The sequence below is a fragment of the Macaca mulatta genome, chromosome 10 (assembly GCF_049350105.2).
Source record: "Macaca mulatta isolate MMU2019108-1 chromosome 10, T2T-MMU8v2.0, whole genome shotgun sequence".
Classification (NCBI taxonomy): Eukaryota; Metazoa; Chordata; class Mammalia; order Primates; family Cercopithecidae; genus Macaca; species Macaca mulatta.
The window spans coordinates 116,475,944-116,494,786 of record NC_133415.1 but is presented as its reverse complement, the minus strand read 5'-3'; the positions used below and the strand labels follow the sequence as shown (position 1 = coordinate 116,494,786).

At 53.4% G+C, this 18,843-nt stretch overlaps 2 protein-coding genes across 5 annotated transcripts in view; one reads left to right on the top strand and one right to left on the bottom strand.

Moving 5' to 3' along the window:
* Positions 1 to 4,330: 4,330 nt before the first annotated feature.
* LOC107000331 (uncharacterized) lies at positions 4,331 to 6,386 on the bottom strand. The gene is made up of 3 exons (XM_077949071.1): positions 5,900 to 6,386; positions 5,348 to 5,848; positions 4,331 to 4,850 (listed from the first exon to the last, which is right to left on the bottom strand). The coding sequence occupies exons 1-3, from the start codon at positions 6,384 to 6,386 to the stop codon at positions 4,648 to 4,650; spliced, it is 1,191 nt and encodes a 396-aa protein (XP_077805197.1). The 3' UTR covers positions 4,331 to 4,647.
* Positions 5,390 to 18,843, top strand: part of GMEB2 (glucocorticoid modulatory element binding protein 2) — a 35,671-nt gene continuing 22,217 nt past the window's right edge. Inside the window, exons 1-2 of one of the 4 annotated variants that reach the window (XM_015148597.3) lie at positions 5,390 to 5,795; positions 15,020 to 15,207. In XM_015148597.3, coding sequence (XP_015004083.3) covers positions 15,077 to 15,207 — 131 coding nt within the window. In that variant the 5' untranslated portion in view covers positions 5,390 to 5,795; positions 15,020 to 15,076. The remainder of the gene's footprint in view (positions 5,796 to 15,019; positions 15,208 to 18,843) is intronic. The other 3 variants (XM_015148596.3, XM_077952207.1, XM_015148599.3) reach the window with 3 other exon arrangements.

Genomic DNA, 18,843 nt, shown 5'->3' with positions numbered 1-18,843 from the left:
CTTTTTTTTTTTTTTTTTTTTTTGAGACGGAGTCTTGCTCTGTCACCCAGGCTGGAGTGCAGTGGCCGGATCTCAGCTCACTGCAAGCTCTGCCTCCCGGGTTTATGCCATTCTCCTGCCTCAGCCTCCCGAGTAGCTGGGACTACAGGCACCCGCCATCTCGCCCGGCTAGTTTTTTGTATTTTTTAGTAGAGACGGGGTTTCACCGTGTTAGCCAGGATGGTCTTGATCTCCTGACCTTGTGATCCGCCCACCTCAGCCTCCCAAAGTGCTGGGATTACAGGCTTGAGCCACCGCGCTCGGCCTCTGATTAAACTTTTATCTAATATTGGACAATATCCTCTAAGGCCTGAAGCAATGAAAAGAATCAGACCGATAAAAAAAAGTGTGTATCTGCTTTCAGGATCTAGGAGTGTTACAATTAAATAAAAAATAAGAGGTTTTTTTTTGTTTTTTGTTTTGTTTTTTGAGACAGAGTCTCGCTCTGTTGGCTGGGCTGGAGTGCAGTGGCTGGATCTCAGCTCACTGCAAGCTCCGCCTCCTGGGTTTACACCATTCTCCTGCCTCAGCCTCCCGAGTAGCTGGGACTACAGGTGCCCGCCACCTCGCCCGGCTAGTTTTTTTTTGTATTTTTTAGTAGAGTCGGGGTTTCACCTTGTTAGTCAGGATGGTCTTGATCTCTTGACCTCGTGATCCGCCCGTCTCAGCCTCCCAAAGTGCTGGGATTACAGGCTTGAGCCACCACGCCTGGCCAAGAGTATTTTTTAACAAAGATTAATTTTAAAAAGAAAGGAAGGCCGGGCCTTGTGGCTTATGCCTGAAATCCCAACACTTTGGGAGGCCGAGGTGGGTGGGCCACTGTGCCCGGCCTGCAGTCAACATTTATTTTATCTTATTATTTATTTACTTTTTGAGACAGAGTCTTACTCTGTTGCCCAGGCTAGAGTGCCATGGCACAATTTCAGCTCACTGCAGCCTCCTCCTACCAGGTTCAAGTGGTCCTCCCACCTCGGCCTCCCAAATAGCTGGGATTTCAGGCTGCACCACCATGCCCGGCTAATTTTTGTATTTTTACTGGAGACGGGGTTTCATCATGTTGGCCAGGCTGGTCTCAAACTCCTGGCCTCAAGTGATCCTTCCACCTCAGCCTCTCAAAAGGCTGAAGTCATAGCCCCTGTTCCCAGCTCAGCATTTTCCATCTGGTGGGTATCCGAGTGTCTGAAAAATAACTCAAGAACATATGTTAAGCTGTTATCTTTTTTTTTTTCCGAGACGGAGTCTCGCTCTGTCGCCCAGGCTGGAGTGCAGTGGCCGGATCTCAGCTCACTGCAAGCTCCGCCTCCCAGGTTTACGCCATTCTCCTGCCTCAGCCTCCCAAGTAGCTGGGACTACAGGCGCCTGCCACCTCGCCCAGCTAGTTTTTTGTATTTTTTTTAAGTAGAGACGGGGTTTCACCATGTTAGCCAGGATGGTCTCGATCTCCTGACCTCGTGATCCGCCCGTCTCGGCCTCCCAAAGTGCTGGGATTACAGGCTTGAGCCACCGTGCCTGGCCTAAGCTGTTATCTTTTAGTTTCCACGGGGAACCAAAACACCTTGTGACTCTGACTTACCTGGGAGACTATTGTTTTTGTTGTTGTTGTTGTTTTTTGAGACGGAGTCTCGCTCTGTCGCCCAGGCTGGAGTGCAGTGGCGCAATCTTGGCTCACTGCAAGCTCCTCCTCCCAGGTTCACGCCATTCTCCTGCCTCAGCCTCCTGAGTAGCTGGGATTACAGGCGCTGCCACCACATTTTTTTGTATTTTTAGTAGAGACGGGGTTTCACCGTGTTAGCCAGGATGGTCTCCATCTCCTGACCTCGTGATCCGCCCACCTTGGCCTCCCAAAGTGCTGGGATTACAGGTGTGAGCCACCGCGCCTGGACCTTTTTTTTCCTTTGGAGACAGACTCTTGCTCTGTTGCCCAGGCTGAGTGCAGTGGTACAATAACGGCTCACTGCAGCCTTGACCTCCTGGGCTCGAGTGATCCTCCCACCTAAGCCTCCTGAGTAGCTGGGACTACAGGCGTGCACCACCACACCTGGCTAACTTTTTAGTTTTTGTGGAGATGAGGTCTTGCTATGTTGTCCAGGCTGGTCTCAAACTCCTAGACTCAAGCAATCCTCTTGCCTTGGCCTTCCAAAGTGCTGGGCTCCAAAGTACATGCTCCAAAGTGCTGGGCATGAGCCACCATGCCCAGCCAACCCAGTTTCTCTACTTTAAAATTATCATCTTTCAGCCAGGTGCAGTGGCTCATGCCTATAATCCCAGCACTTTGGGAGGCCGAGGCGGGCAGATCATGAGGTCAGGGGTTGGAGACCAGCCTGACCAACATGGTGAAACCCCATTTCTACTAAAAATACAAAAATTAGCTGGGTGTGGTAGCGTGTGCCTGTAACCCCACTAGTTGAGAGGCTGAGGCAGGAGAATCACTTGAATCCGGGAGGCGGAGGTTGCAGTGAGACAAGATGATGCCATTGCACTCCAGCCTGGGTGACAGAGTGAGACTCCATCTCAAAAAAAAAAAAATTATCATCTTTCCCTTTGTAGTTAATAAATATGGCTGGATACGATGGCTCATGTCTGTAATCCCAGCACTTTGGGAGGCCAAGGCGGGTGGATTACCTGAGATCAGGAGTTTGAGACCAGTCTGACCAACATGGTAAAACCCCGTCTCTACTAAAAATACAAAAATTAGCTGGCCATGGTGGTGCGTGCACCTGTAATCTCAGCTAGTTGGGAGGCTGAGGCAGGAGAATCGCTTGAGGCAGGAGAACAGCTTGAGGCAGAGGTTGCAGTGAGCTGAGATCTGCCACTGCACTCCAGCCTGGGTGACAAAGTGAGACTTCATCTCGAAAACAAAACAAAACAACAACAAAAACAAAAACAGGCTGGGTGCAGTGGCTCACGTCTGCCAGGAGGTAGAGGTTGCAGTGAACCGAGACTGCACCATTGCACTCCAACCTGGGCAACAGAGCGAGACTCTCTCAAAAAAAACAAAACCAAAAAAGCCCCCAAAACAAAAATAATAAATATTTTAGAACGAAGAATAGCCCCCCTCCTCACAGCCCCGCCCAAGATATTCACATCCTAACCCCTAGGATCTGTGAACGTTGGTTCCAAGCAAAGAGGAATTACAGCAGCAGATGGAATGAAGGTCGCTGGTCGGCCGACTCGGAGACAGGAGGCGCCCTGGGCCAGCTGGTGGCCCCATGCCATCACAAGGAGCCTTGACAGCAGATGAGGGAGGCCGAAGAGTCAGTGTCGGGATGAGCAGGGTGAGGACTCAACTGACTTTGGCTGGCTTTCAGGTGTGGGATAGGCCATGAGACAAGGGGCTCAAGTGCTTCCAGAAACTGGAAAGGCAGGAACAGCTTCTCCCCTGGAGCTCCAAAAACCATTGGCCCTGCAGACACCCTGATTTTGACCAAGTGAGGCTGGGCAGGACTTCCGACCTACAGAACAGTTAGAGAATACATTTGTATTTTTCTATATTTATTTTTTTTGAGACGGAGTCTCGCTCTGTCACCCAGGTTGGAGTGCAGGGGCGCCATGTCGGCTCCCTGCAAGCTCCGCTTCCTGGGTTCATGCCATTCTCCCGCCTCAGCCTCCCAAGTAGCTGGGACTACAGGTGCCCGCCACCACGCCTGCGTAATTTTGTTTTTGTACTTTCAGTAGAGACGGGGCTTCACCGTGTTAGCCAGGATGGTCTCAATCTCCTGACCTTGTGATCTACCTGCCTTGGCCTCCCAAAGTGCTGGGATTATAGGCGTGAGTCACCACGCTCGGACACACTTGCATTTTTAAAAAATAGAGATAGGTTGTGGCCATGTTGGTCTTGAACTCCTGGCCTCAAGCAATCCTCCTGCCTTGGCCTCCCCAAAGTGCTAGGAGTACAGGCGTGACCCTCCGCACTCAGCCTAAATTTGCATTTTTAAGTGACTAAGTTTGAGATAATTTGTTATGGCAGCAGTAGAAAGCTAAGTGATCTTGGAGGTGTTTTTTTTGTTGTTGTTGTTTGTTTGTTTGTTTTAGGTGGAGTTTCTCTCTTGTTGCCCAGGTTCTCTCCTGGAGTCCCAGAGTGAAGGAGGCAGAACAGGCCCCAGGGCTCAACCCACGCAACACACAGGCATGAGGTGGCCACCCTCCCATCCCCAGGCCCCCCTCAGCACTCCTCTTAGACTTTATTGACGTTTATTCCCAAAATGTGAGGATAGGCAAACTCAGATAAATGGCACACACAGACCACGTGAACCCTCTCATATTTACCAGATAATAAAATAGTAGCACTGACAAAGGCTCAATAATTTTTTTATTCTTCCCCAGAGACAGGCTCACTCTGTTGCCCAGGCTGGTCTTGAACTCCTGGCCACAGGTGATCCTCCCGCCTTGGCCTCCCAAAGTGTTGAGATAAAAGGCATGAGCCACTGCGCTCGGCCAATCTAATTGTTAAGAATACCTTTTCCTCACTGGCTTGAGCACGGTCCACTTTACTGGGAACAGAATGAAAGTGCAACTCTAATTACAGCCCCTCCGAAGTGCAGTGGCTTGGGAACCTCCCATTCCGGGAGGCGGCCTGCAGAGCCCTCCTCCTAAAGTGTGAGCACAGGGTCAGGGCTCCATCCCAAACAAGCATCTGCTTCCTATTTTCTGACTAATTTCGGTCCCCGATAGGGAATCCAGGATCCTGCAGACAGGCAGCGGGTGACAGCAAGCACAAGGGTGCTGGATGACCCTGGAGAGGTCAGGAGAGCCAGCTCTGCGGTGCAGGGGAAGAAATCCAGCACAGAGGCCAATAGAGCCAGCTCCAGCCTCTGCCAATAAAACGTATAAACGAGCCCTGGGGGCTAGACGAGCGCCACAGGATCCGCGCTGGCTGCGGGATCCGGCTGGGATCGGGGTGTCGGCTGCGGGACTGGGGCGGGACCGGGGTGTCAGCTATGGGATCGGGGTGCCGGCCGTGGGACAGCGGTGGGACAGGGTGTTAGCTATGGCATAGGGATGCCAGCTGTTGGGCTGGGGTGGGATCGGGGTGCCGGCTGTGGGACTGCGATGGGATCGGGGTGCTGGTTGTGGGACTGGGGTGGCAGCTTAAGGGGTGACCGAGCCCTCCCTACCCGCCGCTCCCGGATGCCCCTCGCCCTCCACGCTGGGAGCGCCGTGGCTGGCCGAGCCCCCGGCATGTTCCGCGGGAGTCCGCGCACCCTACAGCGTCTTCCGCCACAGCCTCGTGTTCAGGCGTCCGCCCCGCAGGGGAGTCCCGTCCGCGCCCCTTCACCCACAGCAGCGTCCGGGCAAGGGGTGCCCGTACCTGGAGGCCTGAAGGTACCGCCCTGCCGCTCGTGCGCACTGCTCCCTGGCCCCGTCCGTCCACCGACCATCGTCCCTCGGCCCGACCGCCCGCGCGGGGCAGGCGACACCCAACCGGGGCCGCGGGGACCAGGAGGAAGCGACGGCGTTAGGAGCTGACAGCGTCGGTCCGCGCACGCGCCGCGGGCCCCGTTGTGCCTTATTTCACGGCCCCGCCTTCCTCCCCGGCAAGCGCCAAATAAGTGTCCGGCCCTCCCAACCCCGTGCGTGCGCGGCCCCGCTGCCTGCGTCACTAGGAAGCGCGCGCCCGCGCCGCCGCCGCCGCCGCCGCCGCCGCCGAATCCCCAACAAGGAGTGAAGCCCGCGGCCGCCGCCGCCGCCCGCCGCCGCCGCAGCTCCCGACGCCGCCGCCCCCGCCGGGCGCCCGAGTAGGCCCGGCGCGGCCCCAGGTAAGCGGCGCCGGCGCGCCCGCGGCCCCCCCGCGGCGAGGCCTCTCGCTCCGCTCACGCGCCGCCGTCCAGTCAGGGGTCCCTGCGGAGCGTCAGGACGTTACGGCGGGGGGAGGGGAGGGCCGGGGGAGGGGCGGCCGCGCGGGCGGCGGCGTCAGGCGCGACGGCGGCGTCAGGCGGGCGGCGCGGGCGGTGGCGGGCGCGGGCGGCGGCGCTTCCTGCCTCCATCTTGGCGCCGCGGGCGGGCGCGGGCTCGGCTTCCAGCGGCCTGCTCGGTGGACCCAGCCCGGGGGGACCACGCCGCAGGCACCCGCCCCGCAGGGACGCGACCCCCCCGGGGCCATCCCGTAGGCACCCGCCCCGCAGGCGCCCGCCCCGCAGGGACCACCCCACAGGGACGCGACCCGCAGGGACCACCCCACAGGGACCGTCCCCCAGGCACCCGACCCGCAGGGACGCGACCCGCAGGGACCACCCCACAGGGACCGTCCCCCAGGCACCCGACCCGCAGGGACGCGACCCGCAGGGACCACCCCACAGGGACCGCCCCCCAGGCACCCGACCCGCAGGGACGCGACCCCCAGGGGCCATCCCGTAGGCACCCGCCCCGCAGGCACCGACCCAGAGGGTCCATGCCGTAGACACCCGACCCGCAGGGGCCACCCCACAGGCACCCGACCCGCAGGGACGCGACCCACCCTGAGGGACCACCCCACAGGGACGCGACTCCCAGGAGCCACCCCGCAGACACCCGACCCGCAGGGACGCGATCCACAGGGACCACCCCACTGGGACCCACTCTCAGGGACCCAACCCGCAGGGACCACCCCACAGGGGCCCGCTTCGCTGTAGACCCACGGGTGGGATCTGGGTCTGTGTAGACCCATGGTGGGGTGGACCCTGTTGTCAGTCTTGACGTGTTATGTATTTGGTTACTGTATAATTCATGCGTGACTGAGAAGTCGTGACTCACTTTTCTGTTGAACCAGAATTCTCTTTTCTTTGCTAACACTTCAAATACAACAGTTTCAATTACATCAGTGTCAAGATTACTAGTTTAAAAATATTTTCTTGGGCCAGGCCTGATGGCTTACGCCCGTAATCCCACCACTTTGGGAGGCCGAGGTGGGCGGATCACGAGGTCAGGAGTTTGAGACCAGCCTGGCCAGCAGGGTGAAACCATGTCTCTACTAAAAATACAAAAGTTAGCCGGGCGTGGTGGCGTGCACCTGTAATCCCAGCTACTTGGGAGGCTGAGGCAGGAGAATTGCTTGAACCCAGGAGGCAGAGGTTGCAGTGAGTGGAGATCACCCCACTGCGCTCCAGCCTGGGTGACAGAGCAAGACTGCGTCTCAAAAAATAGTAAAGAAATAAAATTTTTTCTCATATCTGATTTACCTCATAATTAATTTGGAAACTCGCTTCACACTAGTGAGGAACCCAAGCCTTGGGATCAAAACTGGGTGGGTCTTGGCTTCAACACAGAAGGGGCTGTGGAGAGGCCAGGTGCAGTGGCTCACAGCTGTAATCCCAGCACGATGGGAGGTCAAGGTGGAGGATCACTGGAAGTCAGGAGTTCTAGAGCAGCTGGCCAAAATGGTGAAACCCCGTCTCTACCAAAAATACAAAAATTAGCCAGGCATAGTGGGCGCCTGTAGTCCCAGCTACTCGGGAGGCTGAGGCAGGAGAATCAGTTCAACCCAGGAGGCAGAAGTTGCAGTGAGCCAAGATTTCGCCTTTGCACTCCATCCTGGGTGACAGAATGAGACTCCATCTCAAAAAAACAAGGAGCTGTGGAGAAAGGAGGAGGTGCTCGCCCTTGGGAAGGCAGTGGGGCGAGATGCTCTGTAGCGCTTCTGTGTCTAAATAGCATCGTATCAAGGACTTGCACTATTTTCTGTGAGGTAACTTTTGTGCATATTGCTTTGAACCTTTGATATAGTTATCATTGGAGAGACTGGAATTCAGTGTTGTGCATGTATGTACATTGCGTAATCCTCTGCAAAGCCCTGAAGCTGTGACGAGGACCCCTGCCTGTAGTGTGGCTGTTGCCTTTTTGCAGCTTTCTGCTTAAGTGACTTCAGTTGCCCCTGCTGAGCTCACCCTTATGAAAGTAACATCTCCTCAGTGAGACTTAAACCCCAAGAAGTCAGCACGGGAGATCAGTAGTATTTTTTTTTTTTTTTTTTTTTTTTGAGACGGAGTCTCGCTCTGTCGCCCAGGCTGGAGTGCACTGGCCGGATCTCAGCTCACTGCAAGCTCCGCCTCCCGGGTTTACGCCATTCTCCTGCCTCAGCCTCCCGAGTAGCTGGGACTACAGGCGCCCGCCACCTCGCCCGGCTAAGTTTTTGTATTTTTTTTAGTAGAGACGGGGTTTCACCGTGTCAGCCAGGATGGTCTCGATCTCTTGACCTCGTGATCCGCCCGTCTCGGCCTCCCAAAGTGCTGGGATTACAGGCTTGAGCCACCGCGCCCGGCCGTTTTTTTTTTTTTTTTGAGACGGAGTCTCGCTCTGTGCCCCAGGCTGGAGTGCAGTGGCTTGATCTCAGCTCACTGCAAGCTCCGCCTCCTGGGTTCATGCCATTCTCCTGCCTCAGCCTCCCAAGTAGCTGGGACTACAGGCGCCCGCCACCTCGCCCAGCTAGTTTTTTGTATTTTTTAGTAGAGACGGGGTTTCACTGCATTAGCCAGGATGGTCTCGATCTCCTGACCTCGTGATCCGCCCGTCTCGGCCTCCCAAAGTGCTGGGATTACAGGCTTGAGCCACCGCGCCTGGCCTGAGATCAGTAGTATTTTAAGTGAAATTTTTATTTTTTAATTTTAATTTTTATTTATTTATTTATTTTTTTGAGACAGAGTCTCGCTCTGTTGTCCAGGCTGGAGTGCAGTGCTGCAATCTTGGCTTGCTGCAATCTCTGCCTCCAGAGTTCAAGAGATTCTCCTGCCTCAGCCTCCCAAGTAGGTGGGACTACAGGCACCTGCCACCATGCCCAGCCAATTTTTTATTTTATTTTTTGTATTTTTAGCAGAGACGGGGTTTCATCATGTTGGCCAGGTTGGTCTCGAACACCTGACCTCAGGTGGTCCCCCCGCCTTGGCCTTCCAAAATGATGGGATTACAGGCGTGAGCCACCATGCCTGGCCAAATTTTTTAATTAAAAAAAAAAAATTTTTTTTTTTTTTTTTTTGAGACAGAGTCTTGCTGTGCCCCAGGCTGGAGTGCAGTGGCGCGATCTCAGCTCACTGCAAGCTCCGCCCCGCCGGTTTCACGCCATTCTCCTGCCTCAGCCTCCCAAGTAGCTGGGACTACAGGCGCCCGCCACCTCACCCGGCTAATTTTCTTGTATTTTTAGTAGAGACGGGGTTTCACCGGGTTAGCCAGGATGGTCTCGATCTCCTGACCTCGTGATCCGCCCATCTCGGCCTCCCAAAGTGCTGGGATTACAGGCTTGAGCCACCGCGCCCGGCCAAAAAAATTTTTTTTTTTGACACAAGGTCTCGCTCTGTCGCCCAGGCTGGAGTGTAGTGGTGCGATCTTGGCTCACTGCAGCCTCTGCCTCCCAGGTTCAAGCAGTTCTCCCACTTCAGCCTCCTGAGTAACTGGGATTACGTGGGCATAGCACCATGCCCAGCTAAGTTTTGCATTTTTAGTAGAGATGAGATTTCACCATCTTGGCCAGGCTGGTCTAACTCCTGACCTCAGGTGATCTGCTTGCCTCGGCCTCCCAAAGTGCTAGGATTACAGGCATGAGCCACTGTGCCTGGCCTAAGTAAAATTTTAAAGTGGCTTTTTTTTTTTTTTTTGTAAGGCAGAGTTTCACTCTGTCACCCAGGCTTGAATGCAGTGGCATGATCTCGGCTCACTGTAACCTCTGCCCAGGTTCAAGCGAGTCTCCTGCCTCAGCCTCCCGAGTAGCTGAGATTACAGGCACACGCCACCATGCCCAGCTAATTTTTGTATTTTTAGTAGAGACAGGGTTTCACCATATTGGTCAGGCTGGTCTTGAACTCCTGACCTCTTGATCCACCTGCCTCGGGCTCCCAAAATGCTAGGATTACAGGCGTGAGCCACTGCGCCCAGCCTAAAGTGGCTTTTTATTCATGTTTGTTTAAAGTTCTTTATTTTGAAGCCTAACTCTACAACACCAAAGTTATCGTAATGAAAAAAGCATTATATTTTAGAAATATGAAGTAAGTCTGTCAATGTAAACGAACTCATCATTGTAACTTTTCTGGCTAAAAAGCTTCTGAAGACAGTCTTCAGAGACCCTGATGCCCTAACGGGAAATGTGCCCACCAGCAGCTGGAGGGGTTCGCCTGTGAGCCCCCTTTCCCCTTAGGTGCTCTGTCCTAGATGGCCGCCATTGAAATCGAGTGACAGGAAACGGCTCATCATGTTCCAGGACGTTCTTAATTTGTGAAATGTTTTCCCTCATTTAAACAATACATTTTCCTTTCATCACTCATTTTTGATACCCTCCTGAAACAGGAAACGGGGAATATTTTCTTGTCCCTTGCACTTAGTCCTTTGTGCTTGTGTTTAGACGTGTTCGCGTTCATGTGGAACCCTAACTGGTGTTCTTTGGGCTCTGGGTGCTGCCTCTTCTTACCCCAGACTTACCGCAGCCCTGCCCACCACTCATCGCCTGCCACACTCACTGCTCTCCCAGGCCGGGCTGGCGTCAGTGACGCCTGCAGGGTCTTTGCTGCTGGTGGGACCCAGCTCCCCGCGGTTTCTTTTTGCTTCCTTTTCTTTGAGAATGGGTCTTGCCTTCATGGTGTTTAACCACCATCCCCTCTGTTCAGATCACCTACATTTCTTGCTTCCTTGGATCTCTGGTCAAGGGTTACTTCAGAGACTGGCTGCCATTTGCGATTGGTGGCCCAGGAAGTTGTAGCTCTTTCTTTTTTTCTTTTCTTTTCTTTTTTTTTTTTTTTATTGAGACAGAGTCTCGCTCTGTTGCTCAGGCTGGAGTGCAGGCGCAATCTTGGCTCACTGCAACCTCCGCCTCCCGGATTCAAGCAATTTTCTTGCCTCAGCCTCCTGAGTAGCTGGGATTACAGGTGTGCGCCACCACACCCGGCTAATTTTTGTATTTTTAGTAGAGACGGGGTTTCACCGTGTTGGTCAGGCTGGTCTCTAACTCCTGACCTCGTGATCCACCTGCCTTGGCCTCCCAAAGTGCTGGGATTACAGGCGTGAGCCACCGCGCCCAGCCGGAAGTTGTAGCTCTTTCTTTTCTCCCCTTTATCTTGCCTGTGGCCCTTTACCTTGGAGTTGTGTGGAGACCCTTGCCCGGTTAGGAAGAAGTAGAGCCCCCCGCACCGGTCCAGTGCATACTCAGACAAAAGGCAGCCTGTGGAATGGAGGAAAAGAAGCTAGGTGGACTGAGGACCTTTTGTTCTCCTGCAGACTTCCTCTCCCTAAGACGTTCAGAAAAACGTTCACATGCTAGAAAATGTAGGTTGAGTGTGATTTAGCAAGAACCTTGAGTCCTGAAGGCACATTTTGTGATTGATTGTTCAGTTTGGGTGAGTTAGTTCTGGCATTGAAGGCATAATTGCAGAGGCCTGGCTGGGCTATGAATGCCTCCCCTTAGTGAGTGCAGGGCCAGATTCTCTGCAGGGGACCACTGTGTGCCAGGTTGGGGTGGACCCACTCCTGTCCTTAGACACACTTGTTTGTTACAGTCCTGGGGGCAGGTGATGTTATTTTTATATTAATGATAATTTTAAAAGTTCTGGAAATTTTTATCTTTTCTTTTCTTTCTTTTTTTGTGACAGCGTCTTGATCTGTTGCCCAGGCTGGAGTGCAGTGGCACAACGATGGCTCACTGCAGCCTTGACCTCCTAGACTTAAGCGATCCTCCTGCCTCAGCCTCCAGAGTAGCTGCGACTACAGGCGTGCACACCACCATGCCTAGCTATTTTTTTATTATTTATTTAGTAGAGATGGGGTGTTGCTGTGTTGCCCAGGCTGGTCTCAAAACTCCCGAGCTCAAGCAGTTCTCCTACCTTGGTCTCCCAAAGTGCTGGGATTGCAAGTGTGAGACACCATGCCTGGCCGTGAACATTTTTCTTTCTTTAAAAAGTTTTTATATTCTGTACTTTCTTTTTTTTTTTTTTTTTTTCTTGAGACGGAATCTCGCTCTGTCGCCCAGGCTGGAGTGCAGTGGCTGGATCTCAGCTCACTGCAAGCTCCGCCTCCCGGGTTTACGCCGTTCTCCTGCCTCAGCCTCCCGAGTAGCTGGGACTACAGGCACCCGCCACCTCACCCGGCTAGTTTTTTGTATTTTTTAGTAGAGACGGGGTTTCACCGTGTTAGCCAGGATGGTCTCGATCTCCTGACCTCGTGATCCGCCCTTCTTGGCCTCCCAAAGTGCTGGGATTACAGGCTTGAGCCACCGTGCCTGGCTATTCTGTACTTTCTAGTCTATATCTAATCCTAATAAGTCATTCTGTTACAGTAGCATTACAATTTTTTTATTACGGTAAAATATACATAACATAAAATTTACCATTTTAACTTTTTTTTTTTTTTTGAGATAGAGTTTTGCTCTTGTTGCCCAGGCTGGAGTGCAGTGGCGCGATCTCGGCTCATTGCAGCCTCCGCCTCCTGGGTTCAAGCAATTCTCCTGCCTCAGGTTCCCGAGTAGCTAGGACTACAGGTGCCTGCCACCATGCCTGGCTATTGTTTAGTATTTTTAGTAGAGATGGCATTTCACTGTGTTGGCCAGCATGGTCTTGAACTCCTGACCTCAGGTGATCCACCTGCCTCAACCTCCCAGAGTGCTGGGATTACAGGCATGAGCCACCTAGCCCAGCCCCATTTTAACCTTTTTTTTTTTTTTTTTTGAGATGAAGTCTTGCTCTGTTGCCCAGGCTGGAGTATGGTGGCATGATCTCAGCTCACTACAAGCTCCACCTCCCGGGTTCTCACCATTCTCCTGCCTCAGCCTCCCGAGTAGCTGGGACTACAGGCGCCCCCCACCATGCCTGGCTAATTTTTTTTGTATTTTTAGTAGAGACGAGGTTTTACCGTGTTGGCCAGGATGGTCTCGGTCTCCTGACCTCGTGATCCACCCGCCTCGGCCTCCCAAAATGCTGGGATTACAGGCGTGAGCCATTGTGCCTGGCCCATTTTAACCATTTTAAAATGTGTGATTCAGCACCATTCAGAACCCCCACAGTGATTGTGCAGCCGTCACCACTTTGCATTTCCAGAACTTTTCATCATCCCAAACAGAAATTCTGTACTTATTAAAGAGCAACTCCCTATACTCCCTCCCCCAGCCCCAGGTCACTTCTATTCTACTTTCTTTCTTTTTCGTTTTTTGAGAGAGTTCTCACTCTGTCGCCCAGGCTGGAGTGCAGTGGTGCGATCTCGGCTCACTGCAAGCTCCGCCTCCCGGGTTCACGCCATTCTCCTATCTCAGCCTCCCGAGTAGCTGGGACTACAGGTGCCCGCCACCACACCCAGCTAATTTTTTTTTTTTTGTATTGTAGTAGAGATGGGGTTTCACTGTGTTAGCCAGGATGGTCTCGATTACCTGACCTCGTGATCCGCCCGCCTCATCCTCCCAAAGTGCTGGGATTACAGGTGGGAGCCACCGCGCCTGGCCGGTTGTTGTAGTTTTTAATTTTCACATTTCCATTTGGTTATAAATCCTGTTTCTGTACCAAGATTTTCTTTCCACTTGGCTGAGAATGTTTGCTTTACTCTTGGAGCTGGTCTGATAGCACCTGAGAGTCTCTGTGAGTCCTGCGTTCACCTCAGAGCCAGCTTCTCTTGTGGGTTTATTCCTTTGAGAATCAATCAGACTACCCTTTGCCAGGTAGTTTGATCGTGTTTTGGATGCTTTGACTACTATGCTATGGACTCTGGGTCTTGTTTAAGTTTCACAGAGAATGTAGATTTTTTTTATAGCAAGAAATCGACCTGGTTAAGTTCAGGCTGCAAATTTTGCACCCCGTTCCTGTGTCTGTGTTCTTAGGCCAGTTTAGTTTAGAGACTTTCCAGTGCACTGTGGATCTGCCCCATGTGCGCCATTGGGGCCCATCTGAGACCTGGGCAGTGGTCTATCCTGTAGGTCAGTTTTCTTCCCTTTGCCCTTTAGGGTGAGGACCATGTAGAGACTGTCTTGGGATGACACGGGTGCTCACACACAGCTGTGTGCCATCCTCTCTGTTACCCTTCCCTCTCATCGCTTCCCCCACACTCTGACTCCTGGCTCCTTGGCCTCTAGCTAGAAACCAGGGCTTTCGTGTTCCCTGTGCTGGGTGGAGGATGGAGACTGAGAGGACAACAGGGAGGCCCCACGCTCTTGGGCCACCACTCCTTTAGTCAGGAGGAAGATTCCCTTCTCTCCAAGCTTTTTGGGCCTGCCAAGACTGCCGCTGTCACAGGGTTTTACCAGGGGTTGGACTTGCTGAAGGCAAAACCAGCAAAGACAAAATAATAATAATTTTAGAACCCAGGGCAGGCCGGGCACGGTGGCTCACACCTCCCATCCCAGCACTTTGGGAGGTCGAGGTGAGTGGATCACGTGAGGTCAAGAGTTTGAGACCAGCCTGGGCAACATGGTGAAACCTGTAATCCCAGCTATTCGAGAGGCTGAGGTGGGAGAATTGCTTGAACCTAGGAGGCAGAGCTTGCAGTGAGCCGAAATCGCGCCACTGTACTCCAGCCTGGGTGACAGAGCGAGACTCCATCTAAAAAAAAAACCCCAAAAAACAAACAAATCCCAGGGCATTTCCCTCCTCTCTGTCTCGAATGGGTTTCCCTTCCCATTCCACAGGCCAGAGAGGACTTCTTGGAGTGCTTTCTGCACCTGAAACTCAGCTCAGGGCTTGGGGCTGGCTTTGAGTTCAGGCCAGGAGAGACGGAAGAACTGGCAAGCCGGGGACCTGCGTCCAGGGAAGTTGCTTGGAATTCCAGGCCCCTCCTGTCCTCCTGCTCTGAGCCCCACATGGAGGGAGTGGCTCTGTGCCTTCTGCCCGAGGGTTTCGGCTCATCCCGTGGGAAAGATGGGTGGAGTGCACTTACACCGCCCTTGGAACCAGAGACCGGAGTAGCCCTTCTGTTGCCTCTCGTTTTTGTCAGGAAGTAGCCGTCTGGGACTCAAGGATGGGTCTTTGAAGCTGATGAGAGATGCCTTTGTGAGTGCTGTGTTGTGCGGATGTGGAGATGACTCCAGCCCTGTGCCCTGCCTTGCTTCCTCCAGGACTCGGGACCCTGGAGGACTGACGCTGCTGGCCTGGGCGTCCCTTTCTGCTGAGCCATGGCGACTCCCGACGTGAGTGTGCACATGGAGGAGGTGGTGGTGGTGACAACTCCGGACACTGCGGTGGATGGCAGCAGCGTGGAGGGGGTGAAGACCGTGTTGGTGACGACCAATTTGGCCCCTCACGGGTAAGCTCAGGCCTCAGTGCCATTGGGGCTGATGGGGGCTTGGGTTAGGCTGTCCTTGGCTCAGCTGGCATTAACGTAGTAAGGGGCAAGTGTCAGGATTTTCCTAGTTCCAGTTCTTCTGAGACTGGACTTAAATTGTGTGTGTAAGTAGAGAGTGAAGAAAAGCAGAAATGGCCCGGGAACCAGAAGACCCAGCTGCAGCTCTGGGGAGGCCTCCCGTACCCGCACGGCCACGTGGCTCCATGTCCTGAAAGGCCGTGACTTCTCGTGTGAGAGGGAGCCGTAGGGATGACAGAGAGCTGGCCTTTCAGAAATGAAGAGCCAGTGATTTTCTTGACAGTCTTCATGAAACTGTGAGTGTTTTCTTCCTCATCTCTGTACCAGATGTCCGAATCAAATGTTAGTTGGCAAAAGTGCTAACATTTGCCCAAACTGCCGGCTTTGTTTTGCTGCCTGTAGGTGGAACTACTAAGAGGTAGCAGAGCTGCTTCTGCTGTGAGCCGGTGTCTGCTGGGGGTGAGATAAAGGCCCAGTCAGCCCTTGTGTCACTCCTGCCTCTGCTGGGGGTGAGATAAAGGCAGAGTCAGCCCTGGGCAATCCAGGGCGGCAATCCTCATTCTTCCTCCCCAGAGGACTCTGGGACTCTGGGGCTCTGGGCTGGGGCTCCTGCTGGTCTCATCCTTGCTGTGTCTCATGTGTGGCATCTTCATGTTGACCTAGCATGTCACTGAGCATGAGCTTTTGACTTTCTCACCATTTGACAGAGGATGACTCTAGACTGCCAACCCCTGTGCGGTGCGGGTCAGGCCTCCCTTCATGGACGGTGTGCAGGCAGCTCCTGCCTGGGAGGACCTGGCCCTGAGTTCCTTCCTGCCTTTCTTCCCTTGCCGTGGAGCCTGTTGTTGCACCTGAGACTTTAACCTCCTGCATGTCCAGGTGGTGGAGGCTGTTGTGCGAGCACAGAACAAGACATTGACCTGTGTAGGTTCCTGGTGCGAGGTGCCCTGTCCTTTCCTGCCTCATCCACACAGCTGGCGGCCATGTCTGGAAATGCAGGAGTGTCTGAGTGGGACCTCCCAGCTGGATGTTCACACCTCCATTCTCCTTTTTCCTTTGTCAGCACCTTGGTGCACAGCTTCCATGTTTTCCGGGCATGTGTCCATGATGTTTCCTGACGTCTCCCACCCCACACCTCCCCATTCTTGCCCAGAGAGGCAGTGCCCAAGTCCCCTCCCGTGGGGCACCATGGCCACGGCTGTTGGGGTGGTGTCCACGTCTCCTCACCCGAGCCCTGACATGGCCTGCAGTGAGTACAGTGTGACAGCAGTGACCCATGGCCAGAGAAGTCCACGTAGCTTTCTCATGGTGCCCTAGGGCTGCTGCGAGGAGCCCAGGGTCATTTCTGACCTGGGGAGAGGCTGTTCTGGTCCCACCTGAGCCCAGCTTTTGTGTCACCCACCCAGGCGTCCAGGTGGAAGGGGCCTCGGAGTAGGCCCAGTCCCATATCTAGCTCTCTTGTACCGAGCCCTGACACCGTGGCTGTGGCTGCTGGGGTGGTGTCCAGGTCACCTCACCTGAGCCGTGACACCGTGGCCGCGGCTGCCGGGGTGGGTAGTCCAGCACTGGGTTGGTACCTTCAGTGTCCTCAGCTCGAGGCCTTTCTTCCTGACCTGGTCTGACCCCCAGACGTCACGTCTTAGCCTGCTCGGGCAGCCATAACAGAATGCCACAGGCCGGGCGGCCTGAACAGCAGAGAGTTATTTTCTTACAGTTCTGAAGACTGAAGTCCAAGATCAGGGTCTGCCAGATTCCACTTTTGGGAGGACTCCCTTTCTGACTTGCAGATGGCCGACTTCTTGCTGTGTCCTCATGATGGAGAGGGAGGGAGAAAGATCTTTCTCTTTCACTTCTTAGAAGGTCACAGTCGGCCAGGCGCGGTGGCTCATGCCTGTAATTCCAGCACTGTGGGAGACTGAGGCAGACAGATAACTTGAGCCCAGTTCAGGACCAGCCTGGGCAACATGGCAAAACCCCATCTCTACAAAAAGCACAGCACACCACCAGCTGGGCATGGTAGTGAGCACCTGTAGTCCCAGCAACTCAGGAAGCTGAAGCAGGAGGATCACCTGAGCCCAGGAGTTGGAGACAGCAGTGAGCCGTGACCATGCCGCTGCACTCCAACCTGAATGATAAGAGTGAGACCCTGTCTCCAAAAAAAAGAAAAAACCACCAGAAGGTCAAAGTGTTACTGGATGAGGGCCAACCGTATGACCTCATCTTAATTATCTCCCAAAGACCCCATCTTTAAATATAGTCATACTGGGGGTGGGGCCTCAACATAGGCATTTTACGGGGGACACAGTTCAGGACAATGCCTTCCCCTAGCTCTCAGGGTACTGTAGGCAGGGGCCTGCCTCCTCCTCTCAGGGTCTTCTGACAGGTGGGGCTGAGGATGGTAAGTAGCTGGATGGGTGGGGGTGGGGACATCTTTTGGTTGCCCTCCTTTCCCTCATCCTGCTGGCAGAGGTAGTTGATGTCCCAGGCCTCTAGATTTAGGGATTTGGGGTATAAACTGAGCATCGGTCATCTCCCCACGGCCAGCCTCCGCCGCTCAGTCTGTGCCTTGCTGCTCGCTGTGTCTGTGCGCCCTCCTGCTCCTCGCTTCTGGCTTTGTACTTCGGAAGCTCTTCCCTCTGCATTGTTGTGAGGACTTCCATGAGGAGCCCGTTCACGTGTGTGTTATTTTTATTTTTATTTTTATTTTTTGAGACGGAGTCTTGTTCTTGTTGCCCAGGCTAGAGTGCAGTGGCGTGATCTCGGCTCACTACAACCTCTGCCTCCCAAGTTGAAGGAATTTTCCTGCCTCAGCTTCCCAAGTAGCTGGGACTACAGGCGTGTGCCACCACTTCCAGCTCATTTTTGTATTTTTAGTAGAAACGGGGTTTCACCATGTTGGCCAGGCTGGTCTTGAACTTCTGACCTCGGGTGATCTGCTCGACTCGGCCTCCCAAAGTGCTGGGATTATAGGCATGAGCCACTGCACCTGGCCCACATGTGTGTTTAATTTGCCATTTTATCAGGAAGTTTGTACAGCTTTTAAAAAATTATAACCATTTTTATTACAAAATATATATGGTAGAAAATTATTTCATAGCTGAAATGATTTAGAAAGAAAAAGAAAATTAGAAAATACTGATAAGCAAAAATAAAATAAAGGCCCTATTACTACTACCTACAGTTTTCTACTCTGAGTACCTTAGGATAGATCTTTCCAGATGTTCTGTTTGTATAGAACATACGAATTTTTCTTTCCTTAAGCCTTTTCATGATTAAACTCATGTACGTGCTGAAAAGCACCCCAGGTGCTCATGTTCAGCTGAATGAGCCCCACAAAGGGAGCGTGGGGCGTCGCCACACCCTGGAGCCCTGCACATGCCCCTCGCGTTCCCAGCAGGAGACCCCACTGTGCACGCGGCTTTCGTTCTGGTTTGGCTTTAGTTAATGATCTTTGTCTTTCCATGTTGATGAATTTTAATCTCTTCTAATATTCAATTCAAATGTAAGTTTCTTCCTATGTTGGCCAGGCCTGGTGGCTCCTGCCTATAACCCGAGCACTTTGGGAGGCTGAGCTGGGAG